This window comes from Uloborus diversus, chromosome 4, assembly GCF_026930045.1.
Source record: "Uloborus diversus isolate 005 chromosome 4, Udiv.v.3.1, whole genome shotgun sequence".
Taxonomy (NCBI): Eukaryota; Metazoa; Arthropoda; class Arachnida; order Araneae; family Uloboridae; genus Uloborus; species Uloborus diversus.
In genome coordinates, this window is record NC_072734.1 from 9,885,266 (window position 1) to 9,900,533 (window position 15,268).

The window sequence follows — 15,268 nt, forward strand, 5'->3', positions numbered from 1 at the left end:
GTGGTTTGGCGTGAACGGTGAATTTTCGACGAAGGAATCTTGTCTTGAACAATATTTAAAATTCTCTCGCATCGGGATGTTTGATTTTCACGGAGTCGTCTGTTAATTTTATAAGTATAGTCTTACTAATGTATTTATTACTTATGTAGCAAGTGAGTAAATTAAATGTATTTTGCTACGAAAATAGTTGAATTAATTAATTTAATATAAAAAATTTTTGCTAATAAATAACTTCATTTAGTCATTAAAGTTTTTTTTTTTTTTCAAATATTTCAGTTTTGAAATATATTTAGTGTTCAATTCAAGGGGAATTGAAGACAAAAATTCCCTCCCCCCGCTGATTAAACTTATGTTTCTTATTTACTACAGTGAAACCTGTGTAAGTTGACCACTTGCGGTGTATTTTTTTAGTGGTCAACTTAAACAGGTGGTCAACTTACAGAGGTTGATTTATGTGATAAGAGCCGATTCCGTGCCTGAAAAAAGCGGTCAACTTAGAGAGATGGTCAACTTCACAGGTTTTACTGTTTATCGTAACTGATGTCCAATTTCTGAAGTTTGACTATTCTAGATTTAATATTTCATGACGCCGTCAGTTTAATTTACAGTTATGGCAGTACTAATTAACAGACTTCGTTGGAACTTTTTTTATGTACTATGCTCCCCGATTACTAGAAGACGTCTCGACCGATTAGAAAAATTCTTTTTCTGTTTGAAACGGTATACTTCTCCCGGTCGTCTAATAGTCTTCAAATCCGGGTATGAGGGATACTGGAGAAATCGTGGAAACTCTTCAAATTTCATGCTCGCGCTTTGTTGTTTGTAAATTCAAAGCGTCTCACTTAGGTAACCGATTTTAATGGGGTTTTTTTTGTTTAATGGATAATAGTGATCCAACTTAGGTCCCAAATCTTTCCTTCACCATATTTGTTCTTTAGAAAAAAAGTTACGGGCAAAAAACAATAAACTTCATTTATCTTCATCTTTACTAATAATAAAGCAGAAAGTCTCTCTGTCCGGAGGATGTCTGGATGTCTGTAGGATGTCTGGATGTCTGTGACGCGCATAGCGCCTAAACCGTTCGGCCGATTTTCATGAAATTTGGCACAAAGTTAGTATGTAGCATGGGGGTGTGCACCTCGAAGCGATTTTTTGAAAATTCGATGTGGTCCTTTTTTTATTCCAATTTTAAGAAAAAAACTATCATAAATTACGAAATTATCCTAACGTGGAACCGTAACATGGGCACAAGCCAATTGGCAAGATACGAAATTATCATAACGTGGAACTGTAACGTCGGTACAAGCCAATTGGCGAGAAAATTCACCATACATTATTTGTAAATATACAAGCGAACCAAAAGACCTTTAATTTTCTATTATGGGCGAAGCCGTGCGGGTGCCACTAGTTTTCAATATAAAACGATTAAATATAAAATACATTGTTAAAGAAAGTGCCATAAAACAAAGGTACTTTCTTTACTCAATGTTAAGGAAAGTACCATAAAACATTAATATTAATCAGGGGAGCCCGTTAAGAGTGGGGGGAGTGTTTTGATGGGTATTTTTCCTTTTTAGAAGGGTTCTTGCTTTGGGGGAATCCCCCCCCCCCTAAATATTACCTTGTATTGAATAGTAGTAGTCATATCGCAAATTTTGCATAAAGACTTCTGAAGCAAACGGGAAATTCATTTAGTATCATTGCTTTAGTAGTATTTTGATCTTCATATATACAACATCACTGTAGATACTCTGTTTCTAGTGCGATGTTGAACGTGGCCATGCAAAAAAGATATGCTACTTTTTTCACGAGTTACGTGACACGTATTATTGTGAAATATAAAATAGTTAGGAAAACCATTGACATTTAAATGGTTCTAATTAAACTAGCGCACAAATAAATCTTGGAGAGGAACAAAGATCAGTTTTTAGTGCCAATCGTATAAAATGTTATGCGCATTAAGATTTTTCTTTTTTTAATCGACTTTAAAAAAAGGCGGTCTCAATCCGTCGGAATCTTTTTATTTATGTCCCCCGTAAACTCAAACACGCATAAACCAATATGGAAAATTCTTTTTTTTTTCTCTCGTTTGAAAAAGTACACTGTAAAAAAAACTGTAAATTTTGAAGAAGTTATCCGTATTTTTTACAGAAAAAAACTGTTCGTAATAAAATACATCTGTTTTTTTGAATCTGTAACCGGTTATACTTTGTTTTTCTTCGAATCTTCGAAATTTCGAGCGCTTGTTTGGATTTTGGTTCTCGTGCTCGAGTTTTTGATCTTATATTTATTAAAGCGAGTAAGTCTTAAATCGTTTGCAACTTCCATTTCATTGCATCCTAATCAATATTTTATTATTATGTTTTTTTGTCATCTGTTACAGAGGCATATTCGGAAATTTACCTTTGTATACATGTATTTCGTAGTAGTATAGTAAATATTGAAATGTATTTATGAAAGTATAGTTTCATTTTTTAATCTTCATAAAATAATAAATCAGCTTGAATCTTACTAATATTATATATGCGAAAGTTTGTCTGTATGGATGTATGGATGGATGTATGGATGTTTGTTACTCTTTCACGCAAAAACTACTGAACGGATTTTGATGAAACTTTACAATAATATAGCTTATGCATCAGAATAACACATAGGGTAGTTTTCGTCCCGTTATGGGGGGCAAAAACCCCTTAGGGGGCAATAAAACACAATTTTTGTATAAATTCTCTAATATTGGGATGAAAAAATACTTGCACATATTTACATTATATGTCTATCTAAAGCTCTGATTTTTCTGCTGAAGATGGCACCTGTTCGAAATTTCTAAGTAGAATAAAAAACGAGTTATGAGCTTTTTAGATCCATGTTCGAAGGCTTTCCTCAACTCAATACAGTATTTAGTGTATCATCTCAACTCCCTGTCGATAGCGACAATTGTTGTATTGTTGACTTTCTTTGCTTTTCGTAATTGTTCAAGGCTTTTCTCAAGTCAAATCTTGAAGTAAGATTTTTGCACAAGATTGGCAAATAATACATGATTTGGCTGATGATTTTCCATTTAAACGGAACTTTAATGTAATTAATGGTTTTTATTATTATTTATGCTGATTGAACACTTACTCATTATCCAAACAACCACAGATCGCCAAAATTTTTGTAGAAAGATTTCCGTAGCTGATGTATTTGGCAGTTTTTTCAACGTTGCTGTTTTTGAAGCCGAAGATTACGTCATAATGTTTCTCAGCTTTCACCATGTAAACAAAATATCGCCAATCAAAGAATTTTCAAAAGACTTTTTTTACTGTGTTAAATAATCCAGCAACTAAATTAGGCAAATCCATAAACAGCACAAAAACTTCCATTAATTTTCCTTTTTGCACAATTTCAAACAATCACCTAATTTTATTACTTATTTTGGTAACATTTCGGATAAACTGTTTAGCGCCATTTTATGGTGACCAAAAATATCTCAGCATCTGGCGACGATATCTCTGTAACGAAAATTAATATCATATCGTTTTACAAAATAAGAAAAGAATGGGGGAGCATCATCGAAGGTACCCCGAAACGACTTTCGCAAATTCGGTAAAATCGCACCAAGATCCACAATGATTGAAATTTCCCGAAATAACTAAAGCAAGTATAAGGGGATTACGAGCGCAACTACTTTTTTTTAATCACTTCGTACTTCATTAGCCATAGAGAGAAGGTTTTAGACTCCATGTTTAAAAAAAAAGTATCAACAGATTAATCTTTTTAAACATGAGAAGATTAATTTCATGTTTTTTAAATTTGTATATGCTTAAATATAGTGCTTTCGTTTCTAAATCAATACTACTTTGTTCTTTATACTTATTGCTATTTTAGTTTTATGGGTAAGGAAGAAACTCGATTTTTAATCACGTCAAAAAGATGTGTTTTAAATTCTTTCACTTAAAACAGAAAACAAAAGCAAGTAACGATTTTTTATAATAATTATTACTGAAGTTTACTAGTTAATTAGTTTACTCCTATAAACTACTACCTAATGTATATGACAGTTCACCTATCCTGAATTAAACACTAATTTAACAGAACGCGAGTCTTTAAAACTAAACCTACTCAGTTACGTTAGGTAGTAGTTTATAAGGAGGCCACGACTTCAAATGGTTGTTAAAAATTAAGAGATCGTATATAATTAGTTAGGTATTAAAATAATTCATCGTATAGTAATTAGAATCTGTGTTTATTTTATAAATGGGTGTTTAGTTTAGTTGATTTTTGTACAGGAATTGTAAAATAAATTTGATTTATACGTTTGGGTAAGAAATCGTATGCAAGTATGAACAATTATTTTTTTACTTTTTAGTTCCTCTTTGTTTTTTGAAGGCGGTTCTTTTTTTATTTAAAAATAATTTATTTTAAAATTTAGTTGCTTGAATCGTAAACCTCAGTTACTACCCCAGTTACTGGGTTGAGCTGGAACTGATTTAAGGAGGTCAATAAGCGCATGTAACTAGTTTTTCCTCTACCTGTTCCGTCATATTCAAGCATGGAATAACTATAATACACAATAATGTTAATTTCTGCTTCATTTTGATGATGTCAATTTCCTTACTTCATTCAAGTCATAGGAAAAAGTTTACGATGTCCTACATACCTGTAATGTGGTGCAGATGTAATGTAAATGAAGTCGTAGCGATAGGTTTTGATCTAGGAAAGCCCGTGTTGAATCTGTTGCATTCAACGGCCGACGCATCAGCTTAAGTTTAGCCATTTTGGATCGGATTTTTTATTGTTGCGCTGCTAGGGTTACCACAGCAAATTTCCGGATTTCGCCAAATTTGCCGAAATTAACATTTTATTTAATAAACAATTCACGTGCCGCTAATAATTACTCACAGTTAACAATCATCAAACGCGATAACTCGGCAGAAAAGACAACCACTCAAACACGCGCTCCGATCCAAAATGGCTGATCTTAAGCTGATGCGTCGGCTCGTATATATAGGGGCCTTAGCTCTACCTAGAGCCGCTATGTAGATAGGCCGATGCATCAGCTTAAGTTTAGCCATTTCGGATCGGATTTTTCATTGTTGCACTAATAGGGTTACCACAGCAAAGTTTCGGATTTCGCCAAATTTACCAAAAATAATACTTTATTTAATAAACAATTCACGTGCCGCTAATAATCGCTCACAGTGAACAATCATCAAACGCAATAACTCGCCAGAAAAGACAGCCACTCAAACACGCGCTCCGATCCAAAATGGCTGATCTTAAGCTGATGCGTCGGCCAAGGACGTAGCCAAGGGGGGGGTCCATGGGGTCCGGACCCCCCCCTTCCCGAAAGACCACTGTCTGCTTTTTCTCGGTTGTTGCACCTCACGACAACAAAAATTTTCCAAAGAGAGAAATTTTATGAAATCCGGTATTTTCTCCTTAAATATTCCCATTTATCGACAATTTTCCCGCGTCCGAGTCAATTCAGAACGCGAGAACCTCGTGAAATAACTGCGGGTTCCGAGTTGCCGCCGGTCTCTTCCTGTGTCGCGAAGAATCCGTCCGAAAACGACGAATTTCCAATTCAACCCAACTGGGTTGTGACCTTGAAATTCGGCCCCTCTCCCTCAGCCCACCAAATTGCCATCGGCAAAGTAATTGAAAACAAACATTCCCCAGTCTCATTGGGGTGGTTTTCTTTCTTCTTTTCGTTTTGACTCTTTTCCCGTTTGGACTTGATTTCCTAGACACATGCTGCACGAAGGACAGCCAGAGTGAGGTGCATCCCTAGTGAATTAGTAATTGAAATTCCTATTATTTTCTGTTTTAACACACAGTTTTTTTTCTACCACGCGCTTATAGGAAACATATCTTGAACAAAATTGTAATCAGAAGAAAATTAAGTGTACATAAACTAGGTAAGTTGTAGTGTTTCCTTTTAAAGTTTTCTTAACAATACGAGCAATTTATGTGTTAATATGTTTTCCCATTTAAAAACTAAGTTCCGACAGCAACGAAAAAAAAAATTCTACACATTTCGTGTGATTGAGGATGAGAAAAAATAAATATTAATTATTAATTTATTTTTGAACTTTATATTTTTGGTATGATTTATTTCAGATTCATTTTATATTTTGATTAATAATCTTATTTAAACTTTTAGTTTATTTTTAACAATAATAGATTACTTATCTCCCCGGAAGCTTACAACTTTTAGACTGTAATCCTGAAAAGTTCGTTTTTTTTTTGAACATAAGTGAATAAATAGATTTGAAGTTGATGCAACGAAATTACTTTTCGCTGTATCAAAATTTTATGAAGCGAAGAATGAAATTGAAAATTACTTGAAAATTTACTGTAATCAGTTTATGAAATTGCAAGTTCGGCCATATTAACACATGTAATTTAAAAGTAATTATTAGAAATTCGTACTTTTAAATCTTACTGAAATGTGAGTCTATGGTACCAAGAGAAGAGCAGCTAGTCATTTTTAACTGAAGAAAAAAATCTTTCTTCGATGTTGTTCCGTTTTTCAAGAAAAGCATATTTGTATTTATTTCATTGGAATAAATTTTCTGATTAGTATTTACCGCCTTTTTACTGAGGAATTATTTAATAAGCGTCTATGCATTCATCATTAGTAAATTGCGAAGGTAGCATTAAACGTAACAAAAAACGGACATGTGCATTTAACTATAAAATTGCTAGGTGAAAGTTTCTGCTATTTACTACGCATATAATTATAAAAAGGTCAATGCGAGGTACATTTTCTTGTGTTTTTCACGTCTATATTAGATTTTTTTTTAACTCTTAATTTCTTCAAGTTAAAATTATTTGCTATTTCTTGCAATAGAATATCTTTTACTAACATCACATAAAAGAAAGAAAAAAAAAGTCAATACCTACGTTATAAAATATGATATGCTTTCGAGAATACACGATGATTACAAAATCGCTCCTAGAATGGAAGTTATACCAATTTGAAAATGAAAGAATCAGAAGTGTTATTATTGTTAGATGAATTTTGGAAGGTAGATTTAAATCATTACTGGATTTTTAACCACAATCATTCTAAGGTTTTTTTTTATAAAAGAGTGTCTTTAGGCTTTTGAACATCAGATGACTGTTGAGCAAAAAATTTACAAACTGAGGCTATAAGAAACCTATAAGGTTTGATTTCAAAAATTGGCTAGCTTTATGCATATTACATATTGTTGAAAATGTATCTAATTTAATGCTACTATATTATCGCAATCGCAAACGGGACGAAGATTACCTTAATGATCAAAATTTGACGTTTCACTCCAAATCATGGAATTTTCGAGTCGAACACTTGCTTACTGCTAATAAAGAAAGTAAAGTAACCAAGTTATAATCAAATATTGACACGATAATTCGTAATAGAGTATATTGCCATTTTCCCTGTAGTTGTTTACAATTATATTTTTAATTTGAAAAAAGACTGATTTGTACAGAAGTTTTTTTTGTATTGGCAGAATAAACTGAACTCGTGTTTGGTGGTGAGATAGATGGGTGCGATGCCTCCTCTTGATCTTTTAAATGAAACATCAAATTGAAAACATCAGAGGAAAATCGCCAATAATGTTTAAATCATTCATGACCTTATAAAAAACATTTATAAAAAGCAATCATATGCATTTTTTCCAAAATGTTGTTAAAATAAAAATACATAGATGCTTAATTTCATTCACCATACATTCCACTACTCGACAGGCAAAAGATCTCTCAGGTATTCGTTTGGCTTGACAAAATTAATCCCCTAGTGCAGTTTCGCACCAAAGAGAGCTCAAGTGTCTCCATCTGGTGGAAACTCGGCATCGAAATTTCCTGTGCAGTCACATCCGCGCCTTAATGGTAGCATTTGAAAGACTAGATGCCATATCGGTGGTTCGCACTAGGTCCGAAAAGGCTAAAGCCTCTAACGAAGCCCCATCAGAAAGAAAAAAAAAATACCATAACGGATCCTAAGATAGCTTATTTTACCAATTCGTTTTGCAAAACAATAATAATAACGATTTAAAAAAAAAAAACGGCAATACGCATTTTTTTTTTTTTTTTTAATGATTGCAACAAAGGAAGTCTCCATCCATCAAAGAGTTAATAGTTTGTTCAAGTTTTTAAATGATGGTTAGAAATGATAATTAGAAAACGGATAAAATTAGAAACTTCATTCAATTTCGTATAATCAAAAGAATGTTATAAAGTAGATAAATAAAGAACTAAATAACAAATAAATACCTTTGTGCTGAAACTTGGATTACTGATTATTTGAAATAAAGAACTAGTTCAAGCTTTTTAAATGAAACCTTGCTAATATTTTCGTCGAGAGGGTGGTTGAATTTTGCCAGAAATCTTGTTCAAATCGGACAGGGTGGCGGAATTACGTTATATTGCATTCATAGTTATACATTCGACTCGATAGATATAGATTTCTTTATTTTTTTCAAATAAAATGACTTGTACATATTTTGTTGAAATATATTACAAAGCTTTAATATTTTATTAAACTATTACCTGCGTTTTCCAAGTAATCCATAGAACAGTTTTCGTTTTCCGATTTTCTTTTATTGTGAACTTTTTATTAATAGGAATTATATCACTCATTTTCAAAGCATCAGAACAGAGGAAGCTTATGTGATGTAATTTTTCTATCCATGTATGAAAACTTAGTATGGGAAAACTTTTAGTTTAATGTTAATTTTATAAACTGAGTAATTTTTTTGCCACTTAATGTAAAATTTTTGTTAAATAATTTTTTAATAAATGCTCTATCAATTTCAATTATTTAATTAATTTTAGTTAATTATCATATTTTAATAATTAGTTTTAACTGGATTTATTTTTTAACGTAAATATGAGCTACTAATTTTGCTTTAGCATGCCTCCTCTTTTGAAGTTCGTGAAACCTTGGACCCCCCCCCTTAACAAAGCTCTAGCTACGTGCCTGCGTCGGCTCGTATATATAGGGGCCTTAGCTCTAACTAAAGACGTTTTAATGCCAGGGTTAAAGGTAGGATTCTCTACAAGGATGCGTATTGTATACTGCCGTGTGCAGGTAAAGGGCAGTAACTGCAAATTTTTCATTTTTTTGCATTTTTGTGATCTATTGTACATTATCTTTATTGTAGAAGCTCGCTTATTTGGTTTCCGCTGAAAAAAAAGGCACGGAAAAAAACGTCTAATTCGATCATTTTCCTATTGTTAGTATTGAATCCACCACATATTTCATCAAATATCTCGAAAACTTATTTCTGCAGATGCTGCCGTTTACCTGCACACGGCAGTATAGTATCCCAAACATTACTCGTGTATAAATGCATCAGCAAAAGACATTTATTCTAAAAAACTTTTGTTACAGACACCCAAATATATTTGACAATATGATCAGCATCATGGAAAAGTACGCTTACAACCTAGAAACAGTTGTAAAGGATCGAACTAATCAGCTGCTAGAGGAGAAAAAGAAGACGGAAAATCTGCTATTGAGAATGTTACCTAAGTAAGTTTTTGTCTCCGGTCTGTATATTGTACAATATAGTTAATTTCGTAGCTTGAATTCTAAATATAAACGAGCTGATGTGTGCATCACATAGCTTCCTTTTACTCCAATTTTAATGTCATTTTCCCATTATTGGCAATTTTTATGTGATTCAATAGTTTACTCTCTAAATATCACCAACAGTGGCCAAATTGAAACCAGATTTTTAAAAAAAAATCCGCCAAATTTGTTGTCAAGTTGGCGACAAAACTTGGCGATCAAAGGACTGGCGATGTATCGCCAAGTGTCCGCCAAATTATAACACCACTCGAGTTTACATCGAAATTAACAATGATTTCCCCCCAAAAAGGTGTAAAAGACCCCCTTAGGAACATCCGAATGCAACCAAAAGGGAAGGTGCACAACTAGACCCCACTGGGAGTCTACGTACCAAATTTCAACTTTCTAGGACATACCGTTCTTGAGTTATGCGACATACATACGCATATACGCACATACGCACATCCACACATACGCACATCCACACATACGCACATCCACACATACGCACATCCACACATACGCACATACGCACATCCACACATACGCACATCCACACATACGCACATACGCACATCCACACATACGCACATACGCACATCCACACATACGCACATCCACACATACGCACGTACGCACATACATACATACGTACATACAGACGTCACGAGAAAACTCGTTGTAACTAACTCGGGAATCGTCAAAATGGATATTTCGCGTGTCTATACGTTCTTAGGCGCGTTCTTAGGCGCGTAATCCACGTGTGGTCGAGTCGAAAAAAACTCAACATTCATTCGGGGGTGAGCAAAATGGAAATTAAGGTCGATTTTTGAGTGAAAATGTTTTTGCGAAATATAATACTTCCTTTTTTCTAAAAGGAAGTAGAAATCTTTTTTTGGAGCATGTGGTAAACAAAACGGTTTTGAAAGGAGCCCTCTCCCCAAGGAAGTTAAAAACTGCTTATACTGCAGACAGTTTAGTCTGCTTTTAATAGTTTTGCGCAACCTAATTGACGATTTGAAACTGGCAATTTTATACGGTCGAAAAGTCAGACTAATCAAAAGATATCTGTATTGACAGGCAGGAATTTTATGAAGAATTATAAATTTAACGCACAAATTTACCTGCGTCATTTCCCGAGAACTAGCACTTTTAAGCAGCTGAAATAATTTCCCATTCTAAGGTGATTATCGATCATTAGCTCAACCTTAATATTCAAAATATTTTGTTAGCATTTTTTTATGAAACTCTGTTGAATAATTTTTGAAGTCACTGTGGAAGAATGTGATTTACTTGTTTAAACGACTATCTCGAAAAAAGTGTATCCATCTTGAAAAATATCTGCAGTTATATTCCCTATAAACAAAAATTTTCCAATGATGTTGTTTTATTTAGTCAAAAGTACTACTTTTATTTACTGAACTTGATATAATAAGCGAATAAAATAACATGGACCCGGAAAATACTTTTATTTTCCCAACAGTTACTTCTTAATTATTTTTTTAAATGTCTGATTTTTCAAATAAGGCGTGATCTTTATGACGTCACGAATAATGAACGTTGGCGCGCATTCCACTGGTGCGCTGAATGTTTACGCTTGCTGTCTACCGCTTTTTCCAGGTTATAATAATTCAGAACCTAATTAAATATTGCACTCTACGCTTGCTATCAACCATATCGTTGTCGCTACATATGAATTAAGAGGCGAATTAAATATTTCGCTCTGCGCTAATGGCAACAGTGAATGGTATTTCATCATTTGTGATGTCATGCGCATAAGCATAAAAAATAAAATTAAGTCTGTGCACTGATTTAAATATTTTTTAAAAAATAGTAAACTTTGTCAAATTATTTTAAAATGTTCAAATCCTATGTTTTTAAGCATGCTCTTTCAAAAAAAAAAAAATAATAATACTTTTAAATTTTCAGAAACGACCCCATTGTTTCATTACGTGAAAAAATGTTGAGTGATATTGCACAAAGTCAATAAAATGATTGGAAGATTGTTCGGTCAATTTTGTTAAGAATTGTCTGTTTTAAAAGTTTTAACTATAGTTGTAGCAAACCTAACCTGGCAGCGTACGTAGTGGTTTGATCAAGCTCTTGATGTCCCTCATAATGCAGCCAAGGTAGGATTGTCGCAACTAAAGTATAGTTATAAAAATATTTCGATTCCTCTGTATGTTTACTGTTCATCGTATCGTAAAAAAAATAAAAATGTTGAAAATATATTATTTTTACAATATTAAGTTTTTACAAGTTTATTGTAAGTAGTATTTTAGGTAGGCAGAAACTGCGAAGAGAAAAGAGCAGCAATTAATAAGAAATAAATAAGTACCTTTGTTCTGAGAAATGAAGGGAAATAACCAACGTTTTGTAGCACAAAATTAGTTTACTGCAGACATGTGTTTTCGGGTTTCAAAGAACCCCTCTTTGAATGCAAAATAGTGAGTTTTTGGATGTAAAGGCATTTGATAAGAAAAGCATTTTTTTTTTCATCCAAAAGCTCACTATTTTAGCATTAGGAAAGGGGTTCCTTGAAATTAAGGCCCCTATATATACGAGCCGACGCATCAGCTTAAGATTAGCCTTTTTGGATCGGAGCACGTGTTTGAGTGGTTGTCTTTCTGGCGAGTTATCGCGTTTGGTGATTGTTCACTGTGAGCAATTATTAGCGGCACACGTGAATTGTTTATTAAATAAAATATTATTTTCGGCAAATTTGGCGAAATCCGAAACTTTGCTGTAGTAACCCTAACAGTGCAACAATGAAAAATCCGATCCAAAATGGCTAAACTTAAGCTCTTGAAACTCCTTACACATGTCTGCAGTAATCTGTAGTTTTGCTACAAAACGTTGATTATTTCCTTTTGCAAGAATTAGGGTTACTTTTGTATAATCGAGACTAGAGCCTCTATATAGATAGGCCGACGCATCAGCTTAAGCTTAGCCATTTTGGATCGGATTTTTCATTGTTGCACTGCTTGGGTTACCACAGCAAAGTTTCGGATTTCGCCAAATTTGCAGAAAATAATATTTTACTTTATAAACAATTCACCTGCGGCTAATAATTGCTCGCAGTGAACAATCACCAAACGCGATTACTCGCCAGAAAAGACAACCACTCAAACACGCGCTCCGATCCAAAAAGGCTGATCTTAAGCTGATGCGTCGGCTCGTATTTATCGAGGCCTTAGTCGAGACCACACACTTTGCCCTACGTTTGCGAAATGTTTTACAAGCACGCTAATAATTTGCGGATAACTATTATATCTTTCTCCGAGTTTTTTTCTTAATGATAACGATTTGGCGATTCATTTTTTTCAGCAAGTGCTGATGGTTTAGCAATACCGTAAGGGGGGAAATCATTTTAGACAGGTCAAAAAATCCACTTTTTTTATGTCATAAAATGTTAGTAAAACTATTCAACAACACGTTAGTAAAATTTCAATAAACAAGTCCGATTAGTTTTGATGCTATGAGCACTTAAAGTAACTGTGGAGATTCGAAAATATTCACAGCATTTGCTTTTCAAACGCGTTTTGTTCGAAACAACTTTTTTCAACTGGTGGACATTCTAGCTCAGAGTTTTCGACCAATCGTTCTGAAAATTTGTGTGAATATATTCTTTATTCAATTATACTCTATATGAACCTAACTCTTTTATCTTTACTAATAATAAAGCTAAAAGTCTCTCTGTCTGGATGTCCGGAGGATGTCTGGATCGCTGTGACGCGCATAGCGCCTAGACCGTTCGGCCGATTTTCATGAAATTTGGCACAAAGTTAGTTTGTAGCATGGGGTGTTCACCTCGAAGCCATTTTTTAAAAAATCGATGTGGTTCTTTTTCTACTCTAATTTTAAGAACAAAACTATCATAAGATGGACGAGTAAATTACAAAATTATCATTACCTGGAGCCGTAACATAGGCACAAGCCAATTGGCGAGAAAATTCACCATACATTATTTGTAAATATACAGGCAAACCAAAAGACCTTTTAATTTTTCTATTACGGGCAAAGCAGTGCGGGTACACTAGTGATATTAATAAAACTATTTTTGTAATGCAAGAAATGTGAAAAAAAAATGGTAAAGAAACATAACATTGTAGTCAAACACCTCAAAAACGTACAATTTTTAATTTTTTTCATCACAATTAGATTCATATTCTAGGGAAATGTGTTGTTTATGAGAAAGAAAAATTGTAATGATTACAGACAAAAATTGTGGCTTCGGTAATGCTCACCAGCAGCAAGCTCTGATGGTGACCGCCCACAAAGAGCAGCTTATAACTCCTTTAATTCTGGTAGAAATGACTTCAAAAAATGACAAGGTGTACTTCAAAAGATGAATGAAATACACTCCAAGTTTAAAGAAATTCTGACTATTTCTTTCTTGTCAAAAAAAAAAAAAAAAAAAAATCACGAAAAACACTAAAATTAAGACCTTCTAGACTGGTTTCCCTTCTTAATAATCCAATACGAAAGCAGAAAAGCACCTCATAAAATACAATACATAAAATAAGTTTATTTTGAAGTTTTTAAAATCGCTACCGAGAAATAATTAATGCACAAATTCGGAATTGATTATAACACTTTTTTTTTGAGCAATCACGATTGCTTATTGTTCTCATTTGACTGTTTTTGGCGTTACGCTGATTTTATTTTCCCGCCAGCACCCTTTGCAGCATCACCGTCGACCGGCTCCTCACGATGCTGCTCCTCTTGCGAAAACCGTGTCCAGGTTGCGTCCATATCCTACACACACCTACACACACACACACCTACACACACACACACCTACACACACACACACACCTACACACACACACACACCTACACACACACACACACACCTACACACACACACCTACACACACACACACACCTACACACACACCTACACACTCACACACCTACACATACACACACACTTCTACACACACATACACACACTCCTACACACACACATACACACACTCATGTCTACACACAGACACAAACACGCATGCCTTCATACACACACACACACGAACGCCTACACGCACACGCGCGTATATGCACGCACAGCACTGCATACTTAACACTCATACACATGCATACATACACTCACACACACGCGCACCCACACACATGCGCCTATACAAACACAAACGCGCATACATACACACACGCTCGTGATTGCGAAAAAAACATAATTTTAATTCAAAATGTCAAAAGTCAAATTATTATTTTTTTTTTCAGGCCTGTTGCAGAGCAGCTACTGAGAGGTGAAAGGGTTGACGCAGAGTATTTCGACGCAGTCACCATATATTTCAGTGACATCGTCGGCTTTACTTCCTTATCAGCTGTCAGTACCCCTTTACAGGTGATTATTTACTCCTTTTTTTTTGTGATAGATAAGAAGTTTTATAGGAAAGGTGGAACTAAATATTGTAAATTTCAGCTAGTTCAAAGCTTCAAAAAACATTTATGGATGGATTTTATTTGCTAAGTGGACCTGAACTCCGACATCGCCAAATTGAAATACTTTGTCGAAAAAATTTCAAAGTTGAAAGGAAAAAATGGTCAAATGCTAACACTATTCTTAAATTTAAGATAGTGTAAAGGAAAATATTTAATCAAGTTAGAAAATTTTGAAATTTTTAATGGAAATTTATCATGTGTCGAGTTCAGTCAACCGGTCAGTGGTTGAAAAAACTACATTTTTTCTGTAGCGAACTACAA

The 15,268-nt window shown here is 34.0% G+C and overlaps 1 protein-coding gene across 1 annotated transcript in view; it reads left to right on the plus strand.

Annotated features, from left to right (window-relative positions):
* LOC129219812 (guanylate cyclase 32E-like) overlaps nucleotides 1-15,268 on the plus strand; it is a 123,034-nt gene that overhangs the window by 91,917 nt on the left and 15,849 nt on the right. Inside the window, exons 17-18 of the mRNA XM_054854117.1 lie at nucleotides 9,362-9,502; nucleotides 14,786-14,909. Of these exons, the coding sequence (XP_054710092.1) occupies nucleotides 9,362-9,502; nucleotides 14,786-14,909 (265 nt within the window). The remainder of the gene's footprint in view (nucleotides 1-9,361; nucleotides 9,503-14,785; nucleotides 14,910-15,268) is intronic.